We start from the raw sequence: 26,543 nt of genomic DNA on the forward strand, positions 1-26,543 counted from the left end.
AGTGAATATTTTTCCTTATTCTATTTGAGATATGTTGGACGTAAGGAACATCTTTGGGGAGCAGTCCGTGCCTGTTTGGTTCTGAATAGGTATCGACACCAACTTTGGAAACGATTTCCAATTCTCTACCAATAAATTGGTAATTTTCGCACAGTCTAAGACAGTATTCGAACCCCAATTGCGTTGGGTATGGTGCACTGAAGTTTGCTACCAGGCCAAGCATTCGCTACATCGGACGAACGTGTGTTTTAATACTTACAAAGTGCGATCGTAACCAGGTTTTGTTTTGCAAAAGTTGGAGGTAACACAGGTGTTGACGGAATGAAACGAATGATGTCTCTGGAAATCTAAAAGAATTATATTGAGGAATGTGCAGTTGAAAAGAAACCAAAATGGCTTTGTTTATACCTACAGACAATAGTACGTCGCGTGCCCTAGTTTGAGGCCGTGGAAAGGGCTACTAACGTGGGATATTATACAGGTATGTAACACATCTGGATAAATTTACAATATAGTGAAACAAGAATCTGTATGTTAAAACAGGGAAATCTCTCCCAAAAATAGACAAGAACTCGTCTCCATAACCGTTAGATCGGCCTCGGTGGCGTCGTGGTTAGGCCATCGGTCTACAGGCTGGTAGATACTGGGTTCAGATCCCAGTCGACGCATGGGTTTTTTAATCCAGATACCGACTCCAAATCCATGCTGTATGTATGTATGTATGTATGTAGTATCTCTTAACAACACACTTTCTTTTTAAAAGTTTGATTGGGAGGGGGGGGCATGCCCCCCCCCCCCCACCGTGATCCCTCCTCCCCCAATTACACCACTGGTTACAAAGTCTATATTGGTCAACATCACGTAAACAATGCCAAAAAGTCAGGATATCTCCTTTGAAACATATCTGTGACGTCACACTATTCTTCTGACTGTAAATTATGTTTCTAGAATCTATAGCTGTGTATAATTCAATCTGAACTTTTTGTACATTCAGGATAGGGATTCGAACCCACAACTGACTTAACTTGTACATTGTTCAACGACAATCACTAAAGCACATTGATTTATTAATCATCGACAATTGGATGTCAAACATAACATTTTTCCATCAGCAGCAACGGATCTTTTCAGGCATGTGTGCAGGAGGTCGACACACACACCCGCCCCTCATACATCCCCGCCCCTCACCCACTCCTCACCCTCGCCCCCCCCCCCTCCCCCGCCCCCTAGCTCAAGCAAATTTTCTTCTTTTTTTCAATATAGTTTACATTCTCTGCTCTATATTTTCAGGTCAACAAATTCTGCATTAAAAGAAATTGAAAGCTAAAAGAGTTGTTCGCGATCTTCTACCCATGCAGACTCCACGGATATACAACAACAAGAAGAAGAAGAGAAGATAGACTCCATATTTAGCTAGACAAGATGCAGTGCAATATGCTTTGTTCTCCAAGAATCAAATGTTTAACATCGTTCCTGTGTGTCGTAATTACATTGTTAATTTTGAGGTTATTTCAAACCCTGCGGTTGGACAAACAACGATTCCATTACGAGCCCATGCGTCCAATTGTTACAGACATGTCCACGAGTCACACTATTACGAATCAATCCAGTCTTTACCAATATATGTTTGGTCCCGCGAGAGTACCTCACATTCCAGAAGAGTATTTTCATTCACATTTAAATGACAAATATATTATATACAGATGCGACGGTAATGGTTTGTGTGGTGGTTTGTCCGACAGAGAAGAAGGTATCGTGGCGGGGTTTTTAATATCGCAGATGGTGGGGAGAAAGTTTGGAATTAGGTTTACGGTGCCCTGTGACATATCGACGTTTCTCCAGCCGAATCTCGTCAACTGGACGGTGGACACCGGAAACTTCCGAGGTTTGACGATGAGACGAGTGGAAGTGATTGACCACGCTGCGTGGAAGTTAAGAAAACAAATGATCAAGATGGATTTAAATGTGTCCTATCCAGAAGATGTGGTGTATTTGAAAGTTAATCAAGAATTCGCACAGTACTTGATGAAAAACAAACAGTTCAAGACTAAAATGGGCGGTGAATCTAACAGTTCCAGAAATATACAATGCAATTTATCGAAGACTGTTTCGACTAACACCGAACTTAGACCAACAATTCCACAGGTTTCAAATCCGAGCAAGACTGACTAACCGACAACTTGTCTGTACACAAATCAGAGTTTGGAAAAACCCAACAATACCCAATGACTTCGAACCGAACAAAAAGCTGAATTTAAACATCATATGGGATTTTTTTAAAAGATACAATGACAGTAGTAAATATAGTATATTTGTTTCCACGGACTCGGAGGACGTTCGCAAGACTGGCGTGAGACTATTTCCGGACGCCATAGTGGATATTGGCGGGAACATCGTCCATATTGAACGGTCTAGTGGCAAGCACGTGTGTGACGGATTCGCTAAGGTGATACTGGATCAACTGGTTCTCTCCACGTGTGATGTTTTAGTACTCACGGCTGGTGGCATCGGCAGAATCGCGTCTTTCATTAGAGGAACTAGCGAAGAGCTGTACTGTACATCCAAGGGCAAAGTAGAACGATGTTCTCTTTCTGATCCTGGATATATCCCATTTGGGTGGTAGTTCACGTCAGCTGAACTGTAGGTCTATATGTTCATTAGATCCTGGATAAATCCCATTCGGGTGGTAGTTCACGTCAGCTGAACTGTAGGTCTATATGTCCATTAGATCCTGGATATATCCCATTTGGGTGGTAGTTCACGTCAGCTGAACTGTAGGTCTATATGTTCATTAGATCCTGGATATATCCCATTTGGGTGGTAGTTCACGTCAGCTGAACTGTAGGTCTATAGATATGTTCATTAGATCCTGGATATATCCCATTCGGGTGGTTGTTCACGTCAGCTGAACTGTAGGTCTATATGTCCATTAGATCCTGGATATATCCCATTTGGGTGGTAGTTCACGTCAGCTGAACTGTAGGTCTATATGTTCATTAGATCCTGGATAAATCCCATTCGGGTGGTAGTTCACGTCAGCTGAACTGTAGGTCTATATGTACATTAGATCCTGGATATATCCCATTTGGGTGGTAGTTCACGTCAGCTGAACTGTAGGTCTATATGTTCATTAGATCCTGGATATATCCCATATGGGTGGTAATTCACGTCAGCTGAACTGTAGGTCTATATGTTCATTAGATCCTGGATATATCCCATTTGGGTGGTAGTTCACGTCAGCTGAACTGTAGGTCTATAGATATGTTCATTAGATCCTGGATATATCCCATTCGGGTGGTTGTTCACGTCAACTGAACTGTAGGTCTATATGTCCATTAGATCCTGGATATATCCCATTTGGGTGGTAGTTCACGTCAGCTGAAATGTAGGTCTATATGTTCATTAGATCCTGGATATATCCCATATCGGTGGTAGTTCACGTCAGCTGAAATGTAGGTCTATATGTTCATTAGATCCTGGATATATCCCATATGGGTGGTAGTTCACGTCAGCTAAACTGTGCGTTCATAAGTACATTGGGACCATGTTCCCTTTCTGATCCTGGATATATTACATATAGGTTGTATGTCACGTTAGGTACATTAGATCATGGATAATATATTTATATAGGTGATAGTTCATGTTTGTAGATTCATTAGATCCTGATACATCTCATATGGTTGACAGTTCAAATCACCGAGTATGACTTAATGTCGTGCAACTAAACAGTAATGGACAACTCAAACAACTATGCTTATAATCTGGTTTACTGAGAATAACAAAGTCTGTATTAAAGATTAAACTATCAAAGATTGTTAAAGAATACATTAAGCAAATAATATAAACGTGTCCTAAATGATCAGGGGACGAAATGTCTAGGGTATAAAACGGTAGTGTGTACGAAACGTCCAGGAACGAAACAAATCGTGTACGAAACATCGCAACTACACACCATCGCCCAATGATACCTATTTCTTCCCAACCTCTTCCAACATGTGCCACCCCCATCCCCCCCACACACACACCACCACCACCACCACCACACACTTTTCTTGACCAGTAGTAGCACTGGTGGTTTATATATATATATATATATATATATATATATTTGTGTGTGTGTGTGTGTATATATGTGTGTGTGTGTGTGTGTACTCATACACACCCACCCCCACCCCAGGTCCAATGAGCTATTTCTCGTACCAGCCAGTCCACCACGATGGTATACCAAAGGAAAAATGTAGCGGTTTTTTTGGCGATGACTACGAGTCCGAATTACCAAATGTTTGATATCCTATAGCCGATGATTAATTAATCAATGTCCTCTAGTGGTGTCGTTAAACAAAAACTATATTTTAACTTTAGTCAAATATGGGACAGTCAAGGCTCTTTATACCCTCACAGAGGATAGAATAGAATATAGTAGGGTCTATATGTTTAACGAAACCCTCACTGAGATACACGTGCATGTAAGATGAAACAAGAACTATTCAATACAATGATTCTAAACTCAGGATATAGCCTACACTGTCTATTCAAATCAGTTTAAAACTACATTCCCTGGAATATTTTTATTATTTAAGCATATAGAACAGAAAATCCAATTACGTTTGGTGCATATATGACGCCGCACTCCGCATTGGTTTCACTACGCTGGCTTAGCCAGGTCAAAAACAAAGCCAGTATTTTGAAAGTGGGACACTTTTGACGGGCTCGTACCGATCTCGGTTTTCATTGGCTTATCACAAGTATAGAATTCCCCAACAAGAGATCACGTGAGATTTCGCAATTTTTGAACAAATTTAACTGTCTTGATTGAGGGGTCGTCTCATATCTCCAAAACATATTTATATCCATAGTGGTATAGTACAACGCCTTTCCAGGGGTCGGTGAGTGGGGGATTTGCCTTGAAATTTTGACAGTGGCCAGCTGTTAGCATACGCGTTACATGTAAGGGGGTGTTACTAATTACGTAACGCTCTAGGGGTCGAGGAAGAGGGTACTGTGTTCGATTTACGTAACATTTTTCAAGACTATATATGTTATTTTTGTTCATTACTTGGACCTAAAAAGGTGTTTTTTGGAAGTCTAGGATCGATCCCCATCGGCGGGTATACAAAAAGACCATGGTATGTGATATCCTGTCTGTGGGATGGTACATATAAACGATCCCTTGCTAAAAAAAAAATGTGGCGGGTTTCCAAGGCGCGTGTGCAGGGATTTCAGCGGGGTTGGGGTTATAGACTGTGTTGAGCGAAGTTTATATGGTGCCATGCTCCCCAAAAAAATACATTTAAATTTGTTTTAAGCTTGGGCAAGTAAGGGTTTCGACCTCCAATACCCTCCCCTTGGACATGCACCCGATTCCTCTCTAAGATTATATGTCAAAATTACCAAATGTTAGACATCCAACAGCAGATAGAAGGAAGGATAGGATATGTTTTATTTAACGACGCACTCAACACATTTTATTTACGGTTGTATGGGGTCGGATGATTATTAAATCAATATGCTTTATCTTTGATGTCGTTAAACACACACACACACACACCCCAACCAAACACCCCACCCCACCCCCTCCCCCACCCCCAACTTTACCCTTTCCAAACGAAATAATATTTATTTGAATTTGTCGATTTTATCACGTAAAATTAAGAAGTGAAACGTTCATTGTCTACTTTAGTATATTTTATTTTTAAAATATATACATGATTAATGTGTTACTAGTATACAAACTAAACTTTGAAAGTTCTACTAACACTTTATAAAATATCAATTCTGAAATAGGAAGGTACGACTGTCGATAATACGTTGTCAAGATCAAACCGGTTTTAACTAAAGACTCTAGTACCGTATCCTCAACCGAACGTTCTTCGCACAGCGCAAGATTTCTCTTTTAATTTTTTGAGACGAACTCTACAATTTGAAATCGGCAAACGCACGTGTTAAAGGGACATTCCTGAGTTTGCTGCATTGTAAGATGTTTCCGACAAATAAAATATTTCTATGATCAAACTTACATATTAAATATATTTTCTTGTTTAGAATATCAGTTTTGTATATTCAATGTGTTTCTGATCGCCTTAATATTTGTAAGAAGCCCAAACTGGATTTCGTCTTCAAATAATTTCGTACGTACGAAAAAAATTCTTTTATTATAAAATGAAAATTCACCTAGTACAAATATTAGAACAAACAGAAACACGTTTAATATATAGCCACTAATATTCTAAACAAGAAAATAAATTTAATATGTAAGTTTAGTCGTAGAAATATTTTATTTGTCGATAGCATCTATAAACATTGCAGCAAACTCAGGAATGTCCCTTTAACAGAAACTGACAACAGGCTGTCGTTTGTGCTTTGCCGAGCTACAAATCAAGCGTATACGTTTGACGATCTCCGTTCATAGCGACACACGCGACTTTTTTAAAAGTGCATTTGAGCTTGTATTTCACATTTGTACATGATGTTATAATATGGTAACCAGAGAATGTAACTTTAAAACAGAAACCTACATGCTCTGCACACCACATTTCCAACAATGCACTTTACTAACGTGAGAATTAGTGAACAGTGTGGTATGGGACATAGATGACTGGTGTCTATCGAAAGAATTGAAATGTATATCTTTATTCCTACGATCGTGGTGGTTCGATGTTTCTTCTTTTTTTCATACGATCATCATGATGGTGGATTTTTTTTTCCACTGGTCATTGGGCTCGAACTAGTGGCGTAGCGTGGGTTGCCAGCGCTCGGGGTAAGGCAAGTATTACGCCCCCTAACCAGTGGACCGTTAGCACTCTCTGAGTCCAACAGTCCAGAATTTTACGAACAGTGTAACTCGTTGGTAACTATATTGATGGCAAGTAGTTTTTGCATTTTAAAAAATTATATTGGCGAATTGATCACAGAGGTATGTCCCTGGGTTTTTTTTAAATGGTTACAATTTTTACGGTCCCGGTAATGAAATTCACGGGGTCGGTGCGGGGTCCGATCGGCCCCTAGGGGAAACACAGCACACAATCTTCACAATGAACTCGAAAGAATCTGTAAACGTTAATAAGAACCTAATTCAACAGAAGACTTGTTTTGTTTGTAATTCCCAAGCTGTGGGAGATGAAAAACATTTTATTTTAGGCTGTCCTATTTATTATGTTGAAAGGCAACATCTATTTTACGACTTCTCTGCTCTAAATAGCAATTCTGAACTTATATTTATTATGTCATACAATAATGGTGACATTGAAATTCTTAACCATGTATTAACATTTATTGACAGCTGTATTTCTAAATGTAAAGTTCTTGTTTTGGCTATTAATGGGGCAGTACTTTAATTTAATTATTTCGAAGTACTTTGACCATTTTATTTTTATAATATACTTTATTATTATTATATAGTCATTTTATTCCTATAAATAGAATACAAATTGTGTGTCTCTGTTTGGCATGTACATTCATATAGTTATTATTATTAATTGTTTTTGTTGTGTTATTGATGTTATACACATTTTGTTTTATCTCGGTTTGCTGACACAAGATTGTTTGGTATTGGGAAATAAATTGATTTAATTGAAATTGAATATTTTCCTACGCAACCTCATCTCCGGCTTAAACGATCCTGCTGGGGAAAAAGAACCCACACGCTATCCCCACCAACCCCCACCCCCCCCCCCCCCCCACCCCAACAAACAAAAAATAAATTAAATTAAACCTACCAGTGGCGGATTCAGAAAATCCATTATGGGGGAGGGGGCAATGACATGAGACGGAATGCAAATATATCACTGGGGGAGGTTTGGAGGGGATCGCAAAAAAAATGAAAATTAATATATAATAAAAATATAACTGTCGCAAAATTTAGTGGGGGGGGGGGCCTGCTCATCCCCCCCCCCCCCAATCCGCCTCTGTCTAAACACGAAAACAAAACAAACAACAAACAAAGCAAAGCAAACACTTACCTCCATCGATAGGCATATATATATATCCACTCGACACTTGCAGAAAATATTGCATCAGAACAACGCACAGCGGTCGCTATTGTGTAATGGTAGATTTCAATCTATGGACATTTTACATAATAAATATGATTATAAATGTCAAACAGCGATTCACATTTCTGGAGTTAAAACAGTACGTAGCATCGCCATGGCATCAATAAACATATTAAAACGCTAAAGCATTGTTGACATCACGTCAAAGAAAATAATTTGTTATGACGACGTTTCCGGCAATTTTACGCAACTTAAGCTACTGTCACACCTTGCCGAATAACGTTAACGGACGTCGGACGGAGTGAAAGAAAATTATCCGGTGAAGAAAGTCGTCTCCCTTGCTGCTCGAGGCCCTTCGAACGGATGAACACCCGCTATTTAGCGGATAAAAGCAACAATCACCGGACAAGTACAGGACAATTACTGGCCACTGTAACGGACATTACCTTACCAGTAACGAACAAGATCTTGTCAAAACGAAAGCGGAACGCATGAGAAACTGACAAAACGTTCTTCGAACGTATTTGTACAGGTCACGTGACGGACAAAACGGGTATAAATAGTCTGGTGCTCTGAATGTGCACGTAAAGCCCTATGATCTGACCTTAACACAGGCCAGCTTTCGTGCCCAAGACAGGCGTGCGCTACAACAGCTTGCTCTGAATGTGCACGTTAACTCCTTTGGTATTGGTATTGAACACAGGGCGCACATATCATAAGGCTCCAGTTGGCTCAACACCTCTCTCCAAGATGACCAGCCATGCCCTAGACCACCATCTCCTTCTGTTCTCTACATGGGCATAGATGTTGAGATTGGCATCTAGCAGGTCAATCTGTGCCTGGATCAGGGCCACTTGATACTGCAGACGGAGTCTCGCACGACACTCCACCATGAAGGTCCTCACGGTCCCAGAAGGTCTTGAGGGGGTGAGACAGGGAAGCCACATTATATATCCCAGAGGATGTATGTCGCTGTCCGTTTCGGACCCGGTGAAGACCCGTTACATGTACGGTACTTATACTGTACTTTTCCTGAGTCATCAGTTTTGTCCTGTGGACCCCGTTACACATCCGTTATTCATCAGATCCCATGCGTTCCTTATCAGGTAATCGTCCGCTGAACATGCGGTACACCTCCGGTTCATCCGATGCATGTCAGGTAGTAGTCCAGCCGCGAGTCACGTACACCGGACATCAACGAATGCGAACTAACAAGTACAGGACGAGGAACACACGAGTTCCGAACAAAACGCACGTCCAGCGCACAACAACCGTACAACCGGCGGACGCCTTTGCCCGGTGGAGTCCGTTCCAGGTTTTGTGCATGCACAAAACTTTCCGCCGGATTGAACGGACCTCGCCGAACGACAAACGGACAGGAAACGCATGTGAACGGACTGAAAATGTTGCTCTCCGTCGGACGTCCGTTAACGCTATCCGGCAAGATGTGACAGTAGCTTAAACGTAAAATGTCGAAATACCATTGAAATGTGGTTACCGTAGGTGATATGGCAGGTCTGGCCCGATCCCCCTGCGAAAAAGAAAGTTCCGCTTCAAGTGGGAAAATAATGCGAAATACTAGTATCCATATAAAAATTAAAGCCTAATACTGTATTATAATATGTCCAAGTAAGTTACCAATAGACTTACTATTTGTGTTCACTCGAGTTGTGTCAGTCTCCTCTTCACCATGTAGTGCAATAGGGCCTACATTGGTTGTCAGTAATGTATTTGTATTCATAATCATTGTAGGATTTAAAACACAGGATCGTACGCAAGCACGCATAGGCGAGGCGAAAGCAAGTGAACATTTCGCTGGGTGAGTGAAAGAATGTTGTATATACAAAATTCCCATTTTGAGAAAACGAGCATTAAAAAATAATATCGCTGGGTCAGTGCAAAAATGTAGTATCTACAAAATGTTGATAAATAAGGTCTTAATTTTCACAATGTAATGGACCCTATATGTTCCAGAGCAAAAATGTTGTATGTTCATATAACAGGTCTGGTTGCTTAATTTGAAGTCAGCTAAACTGTTGTAAATGTATTGTAGTTGACTCGGAGCGAAAGTGTTGTAAGTGTTATATCAGTGTATGCTGCTTCAGATTTTGGAGGAAACTATCAAAAGAAGAATACAAAAAGTCATGGCTTCCGCGATTATTTTATTATTTTTTAATGCTCATTTTCTCAAAATGGGAATTTTGTATATACAACATTCTTGCACTCACCCAGCGATTTATGGTGGGGGCTGATTGTCATATCGAAGCCGCGAAACACCCGATCTTCAAGCGAGGTCCGGGAGCATGTTTCCGCAGAAAATGTTTCAAAGTAGATGACTTAAAGTGTAATTTCCTGCATTCTACAAGTATAATTCATGATTAGGGGGCATACTTTTAGTACGTACGCATTTTGGGGGGGGTGGGGGGGTTGAAAATTTAAGAGCCATTTTGCGTACGCTTGCGTACGGGGGGGGGGGGGGGGTGTTATTAGGGTAAAATTAAAAAATATATATATACAAGGAGATCCCGTACGATTCATACTGCCCTACAATAATGAAGGACATTGATGGGCGTGTGTGCAAGAAGTGTGGAATCTATCTCCCATCAATAGCGTCAGTGACCAGGCATCGCCGTGGAGGAGGGTGTACGGTTGAAACAATGGATGAAGGGCCGGATGCCTATGAGGCCATTCATGATGATCCTGAACACCTCAACGGCGACGCAGTCTTAACTGAGGAAGCAGAGCCTGTATTTGCACCGCCGATCTACAGAAATATTTTTGAGGCCCTTGGTGTACCTTGGGAGGCATTGGATGAATAACACTACAAATTTTCTCATTGATCTAGGCAGTCCTATTGTTTATCAATATTTTGTTGTCATGTGCCCCAAAAAGTTGTACCTACTGGTACTAAGTTCCGACTTTTAGGTTTATAGTTCCGAGTTAGTTCCAGTTTTATAGTTTTGTGATTAAATCATTAAACATGATTTGAATTTTTTTGTAATTAAAACAGAGCACACGTTCCGGTTTATAATACATTTAGAAACATTTTATTCGTCGTCAAGCGTTGTTTAATACATTTGTACAATGAGCAGTATTCATTAATTATAGTATACCATGATGACATCGACGGTGGCATTGTCTACATTTACTGGTACTGACTGACGATCTTTTGAGTATGTACGCAAGGGGGGGAGGGGGGTATGGGCACTGGCGTACGCATGCGTACGGGGGGGGAGGGGGTGCAAAAAATCGGAAAATTGTGCGTACGTACTAAATGGATGACCCCTTACAAATATGGATAAATGCAACAGTTCAGGGCCGTAGCTACAATTTTTTGTTGGGGGGGGGGGGGCAACTGAGTAGTTAATAGTCTAAAACTCCTTAAACAGTTAAGAAGAGAATTTTCTTAAGTTTCTATAATGCTTTCCGGACTTTTTTCTGGGGAGCAACTGCCCCCCTTGCCCCCCTGCTAGGTACGGCCCTGCAGTTTTTAAATGTATTGTTCACGATGTATGTATATTCATATATACTATAGACACCACACTTCGGGGGGGGGGGGGGGGTCCAGGGTCATTATAGATCAGGGGCGTAGCGTGATCTGGACCTGGGGGGGGGGGGGGGGGTTCGAATATGAACCAAGTGGACCTTTTTCTATTTTGTTTTTACACCACCAGAAACTCCATATGTATAAACCTGTATGTTTTAGTTCTGAAAGCGGACCATTTGCTTCAGGGCCCCTGTAGATGTCTTAAAATGCAATTTCCTGCATTCAACATGTATTGTTTGCTTGTGTTTTGTTTCTCCAGTATTTTATTTGCAATGTTGTTTATACAAATGAGCTGTATAGCTCAATGTGAATAGATCATTTACTGGTCACATTCCAGTCAACACCATCACTGGTCACTGAACATCATCACCATTCTAGAATCATCGCTGTAGCTATGATCAATCACTGAACACATTCCAGTCAACACCATTACTGGTCACTGAACATCATCACCATTCTAGAATCATCGCTGTAGCTATGATCAATCACTGATCACATTCCAGTCAACACCATTACTGGTCACTGAACATCATCACCATTCTAGAATCATCGCTGTAGCTATGATCAATCACTGATCACATTCCAGTCAACACCATCACTGGTCACTGAACATCATCACCATCCTAGAATCATCGCTGTAGCTATGATCAATCACTGATCACATTCCAGTCAACACCATCACTGGTCACTGAACATCATCACCATCCTAGAATCATCGCTGTAGCTATGATCAATCACTGATCACATTCCGGTCAACACCATCACTGGTCACTGACCATCATCACCATCCTAGAATCATCGCTGTAGCTATGACCAATCGCTGATCACATTCCAGTCAACACCATCACTGGTCACTGACCATCATCACCATCCTAGAATCATCGTTGTAGCTATGACCAATCGCTGGTCACATTTCCGTCATCAACACTACAGGACTGAGCATCACCATCACGATCATCATGATCACCATCCGTCACGAATCAACATCATCGTCATGATCACTGGCATGGGGGGGGGAGTGGTAAGGGGACATGTTCCCCCCATTTTGTAGCATCAGCGATGGTTTATATATATGCTACAAAATGGGGGGAACATGTCCCCTTATCTCTCCCCCCCCCCCCCACGCGTCCTACGCCATTGACTGGACTGATCATTCACAAATCACATCATCACTTCATTGTTCACCGTGATCATCCTTGTCACTAGCTACTTATAAACACAAACTGAAATACAATATACAATAAGCAATCTACCGTCACGTCTTATGCACGTCCACATTGCACATGTTGTACAATTATTCCCATTAAACAAAGTCCGTATTACACAAATAAGATCATCTTCAAATGCATCATAATTCATTTAACCTTTCTTTAACGGTGACATTTACATACAAGTACTCAGTGGCGTATGAAGGTGCCAAAAGGTTTATGTATGTATGTATGTGTGTATGTATGTATTGATGTATGAATATCTATATATTGTATGTATGTCGAGGTTTGACTGTTACATACATAGATATTAACGCACTGGCGCAGGGGATAATTAACTCCTTTCTGGCCTCACAAATTGTCCCATGCCGTTACTGGGACTCGAACCTGTGGCACCGATGTATGTATGTATGTGTATATGTAAACCATCGCTACTGCTACTGGATCAAGAAAAGTGAGGGACACCCTTGCGCAGTGGCGTAGCCGGGGGAGGGGGGGGGGGGGCACGGCCCCCCAATCCCGGGAAATGTTTACCTTTTCGCTTATTAACAACATTAAAACGGTTCTTGTGTTATATCCCACTACACAGATGCCCCCCCCCCCCAAATCCTGCCTACGCCACTGCCCTTGCGCCCCTCCCCACTCCGCTTCCCAAGCCAGTGTTACTAATACATTTATACAACACTATAAATTAAAACACAAATTCAACAAACTTAAAATATATTCTACTTACGGTTGTGATCAACCCAGAATTACACAACTGTAAATATTTAACAATGTTTCTCTCACAAGAAATTTTACGTGTCTGCGCAAAGCCAAAGTTAACTCTCTACCAAAAACTAAGGTGTTCATCAACGTAAGCCACATGGCCAAATTCCTTACAGAAATGTGTAAGGGCAATCAAACTATAACTCACAATTTCTCTTATAGTCTAGTCAATCTAAGCGATGTTGGTGCATAACCTAAAACAAATTGCAATAGAATGTTTTTCTTCAGAATTCATTTAAGGGATGTCCCAAGAACAACATACAAAATATCCCCAAAAATCCACCATGGGGATATGTGCCTAATTTGCATGAAGCCAAGATGGCGGCTAAAGCATTTAACTTTGCAATGTGGCGAAATCTAGAGACCATTTTTAAGCCATTCAAACAATAAACATAGTTTTGTGTGGATAGGAAAGATATTTAATAAATTCTTAGTTTGATCCAACACTTCCTTCAATTTCATAATTCTAATATGGCTACCAAAGTACATCCATATATTGGCATCGTCTACATATGATTTTTCAAAGATCTTGTTTACAGATGATTTAAAGATAATGAAGCTATTCTACACAATGATGCATTCATTATATTGTTTCTTAGTTTAGCTAAATTCAAAATGGCTGCTAAATTTAAGATTTCAAAGAGAGCTAAGGCTGCGTTTCGTTATCTAATATTTTCTGCAGGTGAATAATAAAAACAACGTCGCAAATTTCTGTTGTTACTGTTTATATCTTCTTAAGTACCGTAACTTACATTTTAGAGCAATCACAATCCATGATCTAAAGATGTATTTTATTTTTAAGATTTCTGTTGTTAGTGTTCATGTCTTTAAATCTGTTAGGCCCATACTGTTATTTCAGACACACATTATTACAATTCACTTTTCTATTAAGTAAAATCGAAAAAAATTAAGCCACGCCTACTACCCCCTCCAACTGACTCGCACTACTTCTGTGCAACAAGCCGGAATATTCTGGCAATTATATTTAGATATTTTGAAGAAAACACACGTGAAAGCTACAGAAAAATGTATACGATAAATTAATGGAAAATGCTATAGCAGAGTAGACATGTAGATCTATACGCACTGATTTAAAACAACAACAAAAACACCTCTTCGTTAATCATGACATGAGACTCGGTCGGTGGCCAAAAAAATCATGTAGGAAACTGCACGCCTGTAACTTACTTGTAAGCGATGTTCTACAGCTGTTGGCGAAAATTAAACGGTTCCACCGACAGCATAAATGTTAGACACGTCCCCTTTATTCACTTGCATAAAATATAAACTAAACACGAATAGCACAATTCCTTCCAAATTTAGTTATATTGGAATCCAATATAACTAAATGATCCGTAAAAATGCACAGCAGCTAGAGGAAATGTCGTCATTTACAAAAATCACCTGATTCAAATGATAGTGAATGCACATTCTTACACGACATAAGTATCAATGAAGTTTACACAAACAATACTACAGGCGTATTTAAAGCTAAACAGAATACATTTAGTTATGTATTGTTAAAGTATGCATATAAATGTAATTATAAGATTTGACCGCAATTATATTTTGGTTCATGCAAGTATGAACCGAAAAAAACGATGTGCACATTTTTGTAAAAACCCCTACGCGGAGTCATACAATGTGCACATCGTTTTTTCGATTCATACTTGCGTGAACCAAAACTAATTGCGGTAAGTTCTTAAATAAATCGATTATTACATCATCATTGCTAACAAAATTGTCTGTTAGGTTCATTAAAAACAACAACAACAAATAAGCAAAACTAATAATGAAAAACAAGAGTCCATTCCTCCAACTGGTGGCCACATGATGCATTACCAGTCATCATCATGTCAAGCTAATACTGCGTTCTACAGACCTTCCATTCAGTTTCACAATCAGTTGTCTGTTTTGTGTGCACGTTAACGTATGTGATTATGAGCATTAGGTCAGGTCAGGTCATAGGGTTTTACGTGCACATTCAGAACAAGCTGTTGTAGCGCACGCCTGTCGTGGGCACAAGAACCGGCCTTGGCCGGCTCCTCCGTCCATGACAGGAAAGGTGCGGGGGGGGGGGGGGGCGGAAAGGAGGGACCGCCTGCACTGGCAGGTGCAACGGAGCACCAGCAGCCCGATCGAACCGTTAGCAGGCGGTTGGGTGGTGGTGGTGCTATGGAAGGGTAAAGGGTGCGTAATTTTTGATTGAGGAAATTTAGCGCAGTTTTTGAACGGTCGGTCAAAAGGTAAATGGCCGAGCTAATATAGGTTTTGATATTAGTGAATCGAGAGTAGCTCGTTAATTAGACCTCTGTGATGCTGGGTGTCTCCTGAGGTTGCCCGTAGGGCCCTTATAAAGGGTCTGCCCGCTTCTGGTCGTGGCATGAACATCACAAGGGAAACACACTTATACCAGTTACTATGTAGTTCCAAGAAAAAACAATCTTGGAGCAATGTATGGGGAGAAACGATTGATGTGGCAAGTAAAGTACTGACTCGAACCAATAGCAGATGATATTAGCACGGGTATCCTCAGATGGTAACCCTTTAACTAGCAATCGTGGCAGACCAAAGGACATTCTTCAAGATGTGTCCTTCGTGAATGTAATTATGGACAACTTGGTCTGTAAGGAACAAGGCTGAACCATAGAGATATTCGTCTGTGAAACTGAATGGAAGAGTTTTGCTTCTCGTCATTTTCTTCCAAAGCAGATTTGATTTTCAGGAAGACCAGTTATTGAGATGTGTACTTTGGTCTACCAGCACGTGTTAATGAGATGTCTGCCAGTGCTGAAGTTGACACTATACATACCGATGTTGTGGTAACCGACATGATGCTGTTAGCTGCTAGAGGGCCTTGAACATGTTGATTCTTGTTGGTACTCTGCTTGCCCATCGATCATTTCTTCTCTTACATTGCTCCATGTCTGTTTCATAGAACTCCAAAGTAATGACTGGTATGAGTGTGTGTTCCTTCTGATGCCAATCGCCATGTGTGTCAACCTATCCACAAAATAGTCAGCATAGGCGGATCTAGGGGTGGGGAGGGGGGCAGGGGCCCGGGCCCCCCTAAATTTGCGACAGTTATATATTTTATTATATATTAATTTTCTTCTTTTTTTTTCGATCCCTCTCCAAACCTCCCCCAAATTTTCCTTGAAACAACCAAATGTATCCATCCATTCATAATCAAATCTAAAGTTTACTTTTCATTTGTGCAGTCATAATTAAAAGGAAAATATTGGACTATAACCCAGGGTTGATTTAACTACTATTTGAACTGGGCTCAAATGATTTTAAAACTAAATTCTAGCTCTTTAGAATGCAGCATTAGCTGTCTTCGTTAGCATTAGCTGTCCTTATTAGAATTAACTTGATCACTGAGTGGTAATGCACCAGGTGACCGCCTGTTGAAAAGAATGCACTCGTCAAGAGTCGCACAACTTTTGCCGACAGGTGACATGAACACATTGTTCAGAAATGTTTTTACTGTATCAATATCATGGGCTCTACTGGTCCCTGCTGTTCCTCGGCATCTTTTATTCCTCATAGTTACAATAGGCTGTCCATGAGAGGATGAACCATCACAAAATACACAGGCATCCATGTTTGGCAAGTTTTGGTTTCTTTATAAAAAAACCCAAACTAATCTAAATAGACAATTTTGTTAATAGAAATGATGCTGTAATAAAGTTTACACTATAATCAGTCTCTGAATAAGTGTTACTTGTATTATTTGTTTTCACCGACTGCAGAACGATTGAAATAATTATAACAGAAAGTAGCCTAAACTGTAATGTTTAAAAACAAAAATGATAACAGTTTTAAACGCATAAACAGTAACAACAGAAATTGTTAAAATATATATCGTCAGTTTCATGAATTGTCATAGAAAGCAGATTGTTTTAAAACGTACGTTTCTATGAACTTTGGAAGACATACAGTAACAAGACATATTTGTGATTTTGTTTCCCCACCTGCTGTAAATATTAGAAAAGAAACGCTTTTGAAATGCCTTTGAAATGTTTTGTTTGGCAGCTATTTTGAATTTTCGTGAATTATTGAACAATATAATGAATATATCATTGTTCATGCATGGAATAACTGCATCATCTCTAACTCTTATGTAAACAAAGTCCAATATGTTTTCAAAATCATATACACATTAATATATGGCAAAATTGCTAATTTGAGTGTAGGCCTACTTTGGCGGCTATATTGGAATTATACGAATGATGAAAGTGTACAAAAGAAACAGAAATGTTTTAGTTTGTGTTGAATAGCTTCCTCATCTCCAAATAATATGTAAACAACACAATGATCGTGGAAAATCATAGGCCTATACATGTATCAGGGCCGTAACTAGGATTTTTTGTTGCGGGGGGGGGGGGGGGGGGGGCAACTGAGTAGTTAATAGTCTAAAACTCCTTTTCTTTAACTTTCTATAATGCTTTCCGAATTTTTTCGGGGGGGGGGGGGACTGTCCCCCTTGCCCCCCTGCTAGCTACGGCCCTGTGTATGTAGTAAAATTGTCTATTTTTAAAAAAAAGGCCTTTTGGCGACCATATTGGGATTATGCAAATTAGGGAAGTGTCAGATCAAACTTGGAATTTATTAAACAGATTCACCACCTGCACAAAACTAGTTTCATTGTTTGAACAGGTCAAGAATATGTTCTAGATTCCATAAGTTATTAACATTGCAAAATTCATTATGCCGACCGCCATATTGGATTTATGCAAATTAGACGTACATATGTCACCATAGAGGATTTTGGTTGATTTTCAGTATATTGTTCACAAAACATCCCTAAAATGAACTGTGAAGAAAAATATTCTATTGCAATTTGTTTTAAGTCCATCCCTGTTTTGACTAAACTATTAGCAAATGCGGATCTGGGGTGGGTGGGCAGGGGCCCGGCTCCCTCCCCCTAAATTTCGCGATAGTTATAATTTTATTATATATTAATTTTCTTTTCTTTTTACGATCCTCCCCCAAAACTCCCTCAAAGTTCCCTTAGCATTCCACCTCATGTCACTGGGGGCCTCCCATAATGGATTTTCTGGATCCGCCACTGATTAGGAAGCTATATGACTCTCTTGTCCCAGCAGTAAATTATACTTTCAATTAGCAAAGTATTTACAATAAACAGCAACAATTTATAATTTTAATTACAAATTTTATTTAATTTCCAATAAATATCTAAAATAAACTTAGTTGTCAAAAGATTATCCTTGACTTGTGACACATGCAGATGGGTATTTAAATCATATGCAATAGATCACAGGTTCGATTCACCTCAGCGGAACCAATGGGTAAGATGGAAATGGGTTTAACTCATACAGTAGATATGCGCCTAAATTGCGATATAAACGCACATAAAAGCGAGTTTGAACCGAATCGGAAGGGTTTTTGTTGTTGACTAATAATAGAGGGGACTCATTTGTTGAATGAGGAATTTACAAAGAAGAAGATGGTTTTCGGAGCCTGTGACGGAAATGCATTTTTGCTGTCATAATTGCAGACTCATGAATGTTTATCGAGGTATTCCCTATTTCGCCGCAGTTGTTCTCCAATTATAAACGTATATGAGATGTGATACATCGATATTCTGGTCACTAACACGTACATACGCCAGCATTCGTTAAGCACTGTATAGTGCTGTGTTTCCTCCTTTCAGTAGTGACTAGCCCGGAATGCGGTGAATTCGTATGAACGGAAAACTCGTATGGAAAACGAACTCGTATGTACAAAATAATGGTGAACTCGTATGGGGATGTATGGATATGCAGATATACTTTGATATTTTTCTTAAATGTGTATTTTGACACTTGTTTTGTATACATGCTTATTATTTATGTCACCATCAGTCAACTATTTGTGCGTCAACGGCAGTCACCTATTTTCGTGTCATCCGTAGTCACCTATTTTCGTGTCACCCATGGTCACCGATTTTTGTGTCATGTTATATATTTTGTTTCGTGCATAGGCGTATGGGCACATTTATCCCGAATGACATGTGACGTCAAGAGCATCCTTGCCCAAATGACCAGACAATTCCTTCGGGCTAGCGGATTTGTCGAACTCTGCATAAAAACTACACACAAGTTGCTATATAGTATTGGATATATCGGTTTGTAATTTCCATAAGAGTTCACTGCATTTTTCCCCATACGAGTAAGTTTTCCATACAAGTTCACCGCAAGTCGACTAGTCCTAGTTCATCAAGATTAACTTTGACTACAAGTGCAAGCACCTTAACCCTAAAACTACCTTAGGGGATACGGGTCGAACTCATGCCGTTAGTTCAAAGTAAACATCTAAGGTCCGTTTTTTAACATTTTTACATTTATTGGACCAATAAACATCACACTTTTCGCAGTAATAAATATCGTGCTGGAGATGTTTATCTAACCATTGAAAGGGGATATGGGTCGAACTCATGCCGTTAGTTCAAGGTAAACATCTAAGGTCCGTTTTTTAACATTTGTACATTTATTGGACCAATAAACATCACACTTTTCACAGTAATAAATATCGTGCTGGAGACATTTATCTTGAGGAACTGTATCATAGTATGCTCAACATGAAGTCATAATCATGATATTGATAATGTTGAGCACAGATTCATTGTTGACAAGGCACGTACAGCTTGCAATAATTTTGGTAAAATATCTGCCTCATATATATATATTATTTTTGTTTATAAAAATTGGTAGGACTCTTCCTAAAAATTTAAAATAAATTATATTTGTTGATAACAATAGTATTTGATTACGTAATCAAGAGGGTCGTAGCAAGTGTGGTTTTTACTACTAACCTATATATAGCCTGTATTCAAAACTTGTGGCACCATATATTGTTTCAACCATTTCTCAACCGAAATAGTGCAACAAACAAAAAATGTACTCATAAAATCCCGATTGAAGTACTTGCATCGTTATTAACAAAATAAATCTTCAACGACAACCTTAAAAAATATCCCAGCCATGTTAAATTTACTAAGTAGAGGTAAGCAACTCGCCGTGCATGTCAAAAAAAAGTATTGACTTAATGTGCCCCGTGCACTAATGATTATGGTACATTTAATCCATGTAATGAATAATATTTAGCATATTTGGTGACTTAATTGGATCTACATGTATATTAACGTGTCAGTCTATTTACCACACAGTATCCTGGGGCCTGCATGGGGAAACCAGTGTCGGCCGGGACATAACCAAAGCACAAGTTTACAAAATACAATGTTCTACTTTTTGTGTGTGTTTTTAATACAATTACCGGTTATTGCATAATAATGAGATTTAGCAGAATGCTTAATATGAACAAAGTATATGTGTGATGGTTACGGACGAGGCAAGATATATCTGTTTGGACTTGCGGCATAAAACAAAATGGAGATTTACAACCTGGAGATAAAACAAAAAAAACCCCTATATTTTGGGAAAAAAATTGTTTGGCTGCCATAATATTTTTGTTTTTAAACAGTTAAATACAATATCACACTGCATCAAGGTATCTGTATGCTTAATATTCAAAAATACTGTAACTGCTTTGGTTACATACCAGGTGACGTTTACTTTCCCAAGAAAACTCTGGGCTACCGGGCAGTAAACAGGTTGACAACATTAATAAACAGAACACCATGTATCTCAATCAGGAACAGCTTGTTAATGTTTTAGTTAAATTGCTGATTTTGTTTTTTTTAGAACAGATGATCAGCTTTCTCTGTGTCCTGTGAGATGTGCGACAGTTGTGTGTTACAGTGTGACAAGCGGATTTCTACAAGTGTCATGACACTTGTAATACTAGCCAAGAGGAAGTAACTCCACAATGGGAGTGCAGGGTCTGTGGCAGCTGTTACAGTCAACTGGGAAACCCATCTCCCTGCAATCTCTCGAAGGGAAGAAGCTTGCTGTCGGTATCCTTGACCTGTACACTTTTCACTTCAGAATAAATAATGAGACAAACTAGAAAAAGGTATCCTCCCACCCCAAGTCATGAGCAACTAAAACCTGAATCATAAATTAATTATACCTGTGGGTGTTCATTGTAAAACATACACCCACCACCCCCACCCCAGGCTGTAGATTTAAAGTAAAACTTGAGTCATAAATTAATTATACCTGTGGGTGTTCATTGTAAAATGTACACCCCCCACCCCACCCCAGGTTGTGGATTTAAAGTAAAACCAGTCATAAATTAATTATGCCTGTGGGTGTTCATTGTAAAATGTACACCCCCATCCCCCAAGTTGTAGATTTAAAGTAAAACGTGAGTCATAAATTAATTATACATGTACCTGTGGGTGTTCATTGTAAAACGTACACCCCCCACATCCAGGTTGTGGATAAGTAAAACTGGAGTCGTAATTATACCAGCTGGTGTTCATTGTAAAATGTAAACATCACCCCCTCCCACCCCACACACACACACTGGTCCTATATACATGTAAGTGCAACTTTAGTCATTATTTAATTCTACTTTTAATGATGTACCTGTGGGTGTTCATTATTAATATAAAAAGTAACACCCTTCACATTGGTCCTAGATAATAAATTAAAACTTGAGTAATCATTTAATTATACCTATGGTAGGTGCTAATTTTAAAATCCCCCCCCCCCCCCCCCCCCCCAGTATATACAATGCAAGTATTAAAACCAGTGATAGAAAAAAATCTAAACTGTTCACAGGTCCACCGGACAAGTACATAGAGAAATGTACTTGTCCACCAATATTTTCACTTGTCCACATAAATGATTTCTTTCATTCAAGTGTAAGAACAATGGTTTTATAAATGAAACTGCAATGACAGTTGTTTTGTACATGTATATAATTATAGTGATTTTCCTAGAAATTAGGCAAGGCATGGTAGACCAAACACTTTTGGGGCATTTTCAGTGTTTTTCACCATTTTCAGGGCACTTGTTATTCATTAAAAATACACAAAAATTAATTGAAATAAACATTAATGTAATTTATGTGCTTGCGTTAATAAATGAATGGCTAAATATATAAAATTATTAATACATATTTTATTAATTAATAATACCTTTTTTGGTGTTTTATAAAGGCAATTTTAGAATTAATTACTGAAAAAGGCTTGTTTAATCTCAGGGCAGCATGATGCTGATTAAGGCAAGATGGTGCTGGACTATTGAGGCATGGTGCCACACCATGCTAAAACAAGCAAGGGGAAACACTATAATATATAGGACAACCATTGAAGTAAAATGTGTTTGTCCAAGTACATTTTCACTTGTCAGGACAAACAGACAAGTGCTTAATATGTTGAACACTTAAAAACTAAGTTTAGTCATAATTTAGTGACACAGGTCTGTGGGTGTTCATTGTAAAAAATACCCCCTTCCCAGGTGCTGCGTGTAAATTGAGTAATGTATGTACCTGTGGGTGTTCAACTGTTCATTGTAAAAGGTAACACCACGCAGTCCACGTTTTTCTTAAGGAAAAGGTAACTCCCACAGGTTCTAGATATATTAAGTAGTACTTGAGTCATAATTTTATTTATAAAAAAAGTACATGTGGGTGTACAATGTACGTTGTAATATGTACATAGTTCTGTAGAAACACATTGTACAGCACTTACAGGTGCATGGCACAGTACATTTTACATTAAGCTATGCTTTGTTCGTGTTTTTGTTACATGGGTCGACAAATTCACTAGACCTCGGTTTGACAAATTTACTAGACCTCGGTTTGACAAATTCACTAACCCTCGGTTTGACAAATTCACTAGACCTCGGTTTGACAAATTCACTAGACCTCAATTTGACAAATTCACTATAGCCCTCGGTTTAACAAATTCACTATAGCCCTTGGTTTGACAAATTCACTAACCCTCGGTTTGACAAATTCACTAGGCCTCGGTTTGACAAATTCACTAGACCTCGGTTTGACAAATTCACTAGACCTCGGTTTGACAAATTTACTAGACCTTGGTTTGACAAATTCACTAACCCTCAGTTTGACAAATTCACTAGACCTCGGTTTGACAAATTCACTAGACCTCGGGTTGACAAATTTACTAGACCTCGGTTTGACAAATTTACTAGACCTCGGTTTGACAAATTCACTATAGCCCTTGGTTTGACAAATTCACTAACCCTCGGTTTGACAAATTCACTAGACCTCAGTTTGACAAATTCACTAGACCTCAATTTGACAAATTCACTATAGCCCTCTGTTTAACAAATTCACTATAGCCCTTGGTTTGACAAATTCACTATAGCCCTTGGTTTGACAAATTCACTAACCCTCGGTTTGACAAATTCACTAGACCTCGGTTTGACAAATTCACTAACCCTCGGTTTGACAAATTCACTAACCCTCGGTTTGACAAATTCACTATAGCCCTCGGTTTGACAAATTCACTAGACCTCGGTTTGACAAATTCACTATAGCCCACGGTTTGACAAATTCACTAACCCTCGGTTTGACAAATTCACTAGACCTCGGTTTGACAAATTCACTAGACCTCGGTTTGACAAATTTACTAGACCTTGGTTTGACAAATTCACTAACCCTCAGTTTGACAAATTCACTAGACCTCGGTTTGACAAATTCACTAGACCTCGGGTTGACAAATTTACTAGACCTCGGTTTGACAAATTCACTAGACCTCGGCTTGACAAATTCACTATAGCCCTCGGTTTGACAAATTCGCTAACCCTCGGTTTGACAAATTCACTATAGCCCTCGGTTTGACAAATTCACTATAGCCCTCGGTTTGACAAATTCACTAACCCTCGGTTTGACAAATTCACTAACCCTCGGTTTGACAAATTCACTGTAGCCCTCGGTTTGACAAATTCACTAACCCTCGGTTTGACAAATTCACTATAGCCCTCGGTTTGACAAATTCACTATAGCCCTCGGTTTGACAAATTCACTAACCCTCGGTTTGACAAATTCACTAACCCTCGGTTTGACAAATTCACTATAGCCCTCGGTTTGACAAATTCACTAACCCTCGGTTTGACAAATTCACTATAGACCTCGGTTTCACAAATTCACTAACCCTTGGCTTGACAAATTCACTAGACCTCGGCTTGACAAATTCACTAGACCTCGGTTTGACAAATTCACTAGCCCTTGGTTTGACAAATTCACTAACCCTCGGTTTGACAAATTCACTATAGCCCTCAGTTTGACAAATTCACTAGACCTCGGTTTGACAAATTCACTGGACCTCGGTTTGACAAATTCACTAACCCTCGGTTTGACAAATTCACTAGCCCTCAGCGTGACAAATTCACTAGCCCTCGGCTTGACAAATTCACTAGCCCTCGATTGAAGAAATTGACTAGTCTTTGGTGAATGTCTGGACTCTGGGTTAGTGAAAATTATCAAATGCATTTATATATATGGCCTTTGACCAATTGTGGTGCACTGGTTGGAACGAGAAAAATTGTTCCAGAGATACATGTACGTGTATACAATTTTAGAATGTGAGTTGACTTAACAAGCGAAGATGTGAGTATCTGGCTGCACCAGGTGACGAAGGGTCTGCGTGACAAAGATGGCCACCCGGTGCCCGGAGCTCACCTGCAGGGTCTGTTTAGTCGTGTGTGTAAGCTGCTGTATTACCGACTCAAACCCGTGTTCGTCTTCGATGGAGGAGTGCCCTCGCTCAAGAAACAAACCACTGTGAGTTTCAGGGCACTTTAACAACTAAGTATCTTTATTGTATGTACAGTTGAATCCTGTTTGCTCGACCCCATTGGTGCTCGAGAAAGTGTTTAGCTCATCGGTTAGATCAACCTAACCATTCAGTCAGCAATGTGTAAGTGTAACTCGGGACTTTTTTTTGTTTGAGTGTTGCAGTGTATTCGACCCTTCCGCATTCAACCCAGCGTGATTCTAATTAGTACTGTATATAGGACAGGGCTGTAAAAATTGTAAGTTGGCAAACTTGCGACCAACCCTCTTGTTGTTTATTCACTAAAATATGTTTTCAATGAATATAAAATTAAGTACTGCTGCAAGGTGGCGGGGATGACATGGACTGCATTACAGAATCTGGGGAAGGGGGGAGAGAGTGCTGTTGGTCAAGAGCTATGTCGTAACTTAAAAGAAGCTTCATGACTTTCATAAAAATGGTATGACAGGCAAGCTAGTTTAGTAATTTATTACAAACCAACTGCAAACAAGCCGCAGTGCAGAAAAGGCAGATATCGAGACCTACTACACGTTATTTTTCTACGAATTGGGTCAACAAGTGATCTATATACATGTACATGCACACATCACGCCAATATATTACACTATATAGTGCTGTCGGAAATAGAATAAAAATTATTTTCGTTGATTATTTCTTACATATTAAACAGACAAGTAAATATTTTGTAAATATCTATTTAATTATAGTCTACCTAATTTAGCATTTACTTGTTTTGGCTCTCATTGATGTTCAAGGTGGTGTTTACTCTTGTAATTAAAAGAAATACGTCAGTAAACAGGTGATTATGGTTTACCCCTATTCCTCTCTAAAACCAAATATTTATAGACATTTATAAGTAACTTTTGAGCAAAACTGTCAAGAACCATTTTGAGTTTGTGATCTATTTCCCGGTATTAAAGGTGCTATCTCAAAGTTGCATAATGACAGCTATTGCAAATCATGTTTTTATTAAATTTTGCTTTAACATTTAAAGACTACATCTTTAACTATATGCTCATAATTATGATTATAAGAAATGATTTTATCTACTAGTAGAAAATACATTTTTATTGGAGAATCTTTATCACAAACAGATGATCACATATAACTTCTGATATAGCACCTTTAAGTGGTTGCAAGATTGTGTACATTTCTACTGTATTTATATTGAATTTATATTCACTAAAAATGCTGGTCAAAATTAATAATTTATGCTGCAATTCAAAATAATCAGTTATCTTGCAGTTTTAAATTAGTTTGTTTAAGGGTAAATGAAATTGACACATCCATCAAAATGTCTTATAGTCTGTTCCAATAAAGGTCACAAATCTCCTGTTTATATACTGACA

At 39.1% G+C, this 26,543-nt stretch overlaps 2 protein-coding genes across 5 annotated transcripts in view; one reads left to right on the top strand and one right to left on the bottom strand.

The window, feature by feature from the left end:
* The window catches only part of LOC121376008, an 87,423-nt gene extending 79,288 nt beyond the window's left edge, over positions 1-8,135 (bottom strand). The window contains exon 1 of the mRNA XM_041503775.1: positions 7,959-8,135. The gene's annotated coding sequence lies outside the window, so the exon portion shown is untranslated. The remainder of the gene's footprint in view (positions 1-7,958) is intronic.
* A 10,855-nt stretch (positions 8,136-18,990) lies between these two features.
* Positions 18,991-26,543, top strand: part of LOC121376022 (DNA repair protein complementing XP-G cells-like) — a 39,521-nt gene continuing 31,968 nt past the window's right edge. For all 4 annotated transcript variants that reach the window (XM_041503787.1, XM_041503794.1, XM_041503802.1 and 1 more), the window contains exons 1-3: positions 18,991-19,058; positions 21,224-21,435; positions 25,006-25,181. In XM_041503787.1, the coding sequence (XP_041359721.1) occupies positions 21,348-21,435; positions 25,006-25,181 (264 nt within the window). In that variant the 5' untranslated portion in view covers positions 18,991-19,058; positions 21,224-21,347. The remainder of the gene's footprint in view (positions 19,059-21,223; positions 21,436-25,005; positions 25,182-26,543) is intronic.

Source organism: Gigantopelta aegis, chromosome 1, assembly GCF_016097555.1.
Source record: "Gigantopelta aegis isolate Gae_Host chromosome 1, Gae_host_genome, whole genome shotgun sequence".
NCBI classification, from domain to species: domain Eukaryota; kingdom Metazoa; phylum Mollusca; class Gastropoda; order Neomphalida; family Peltospiridae; genus Gigantopelta; species Gigantopelta aegis.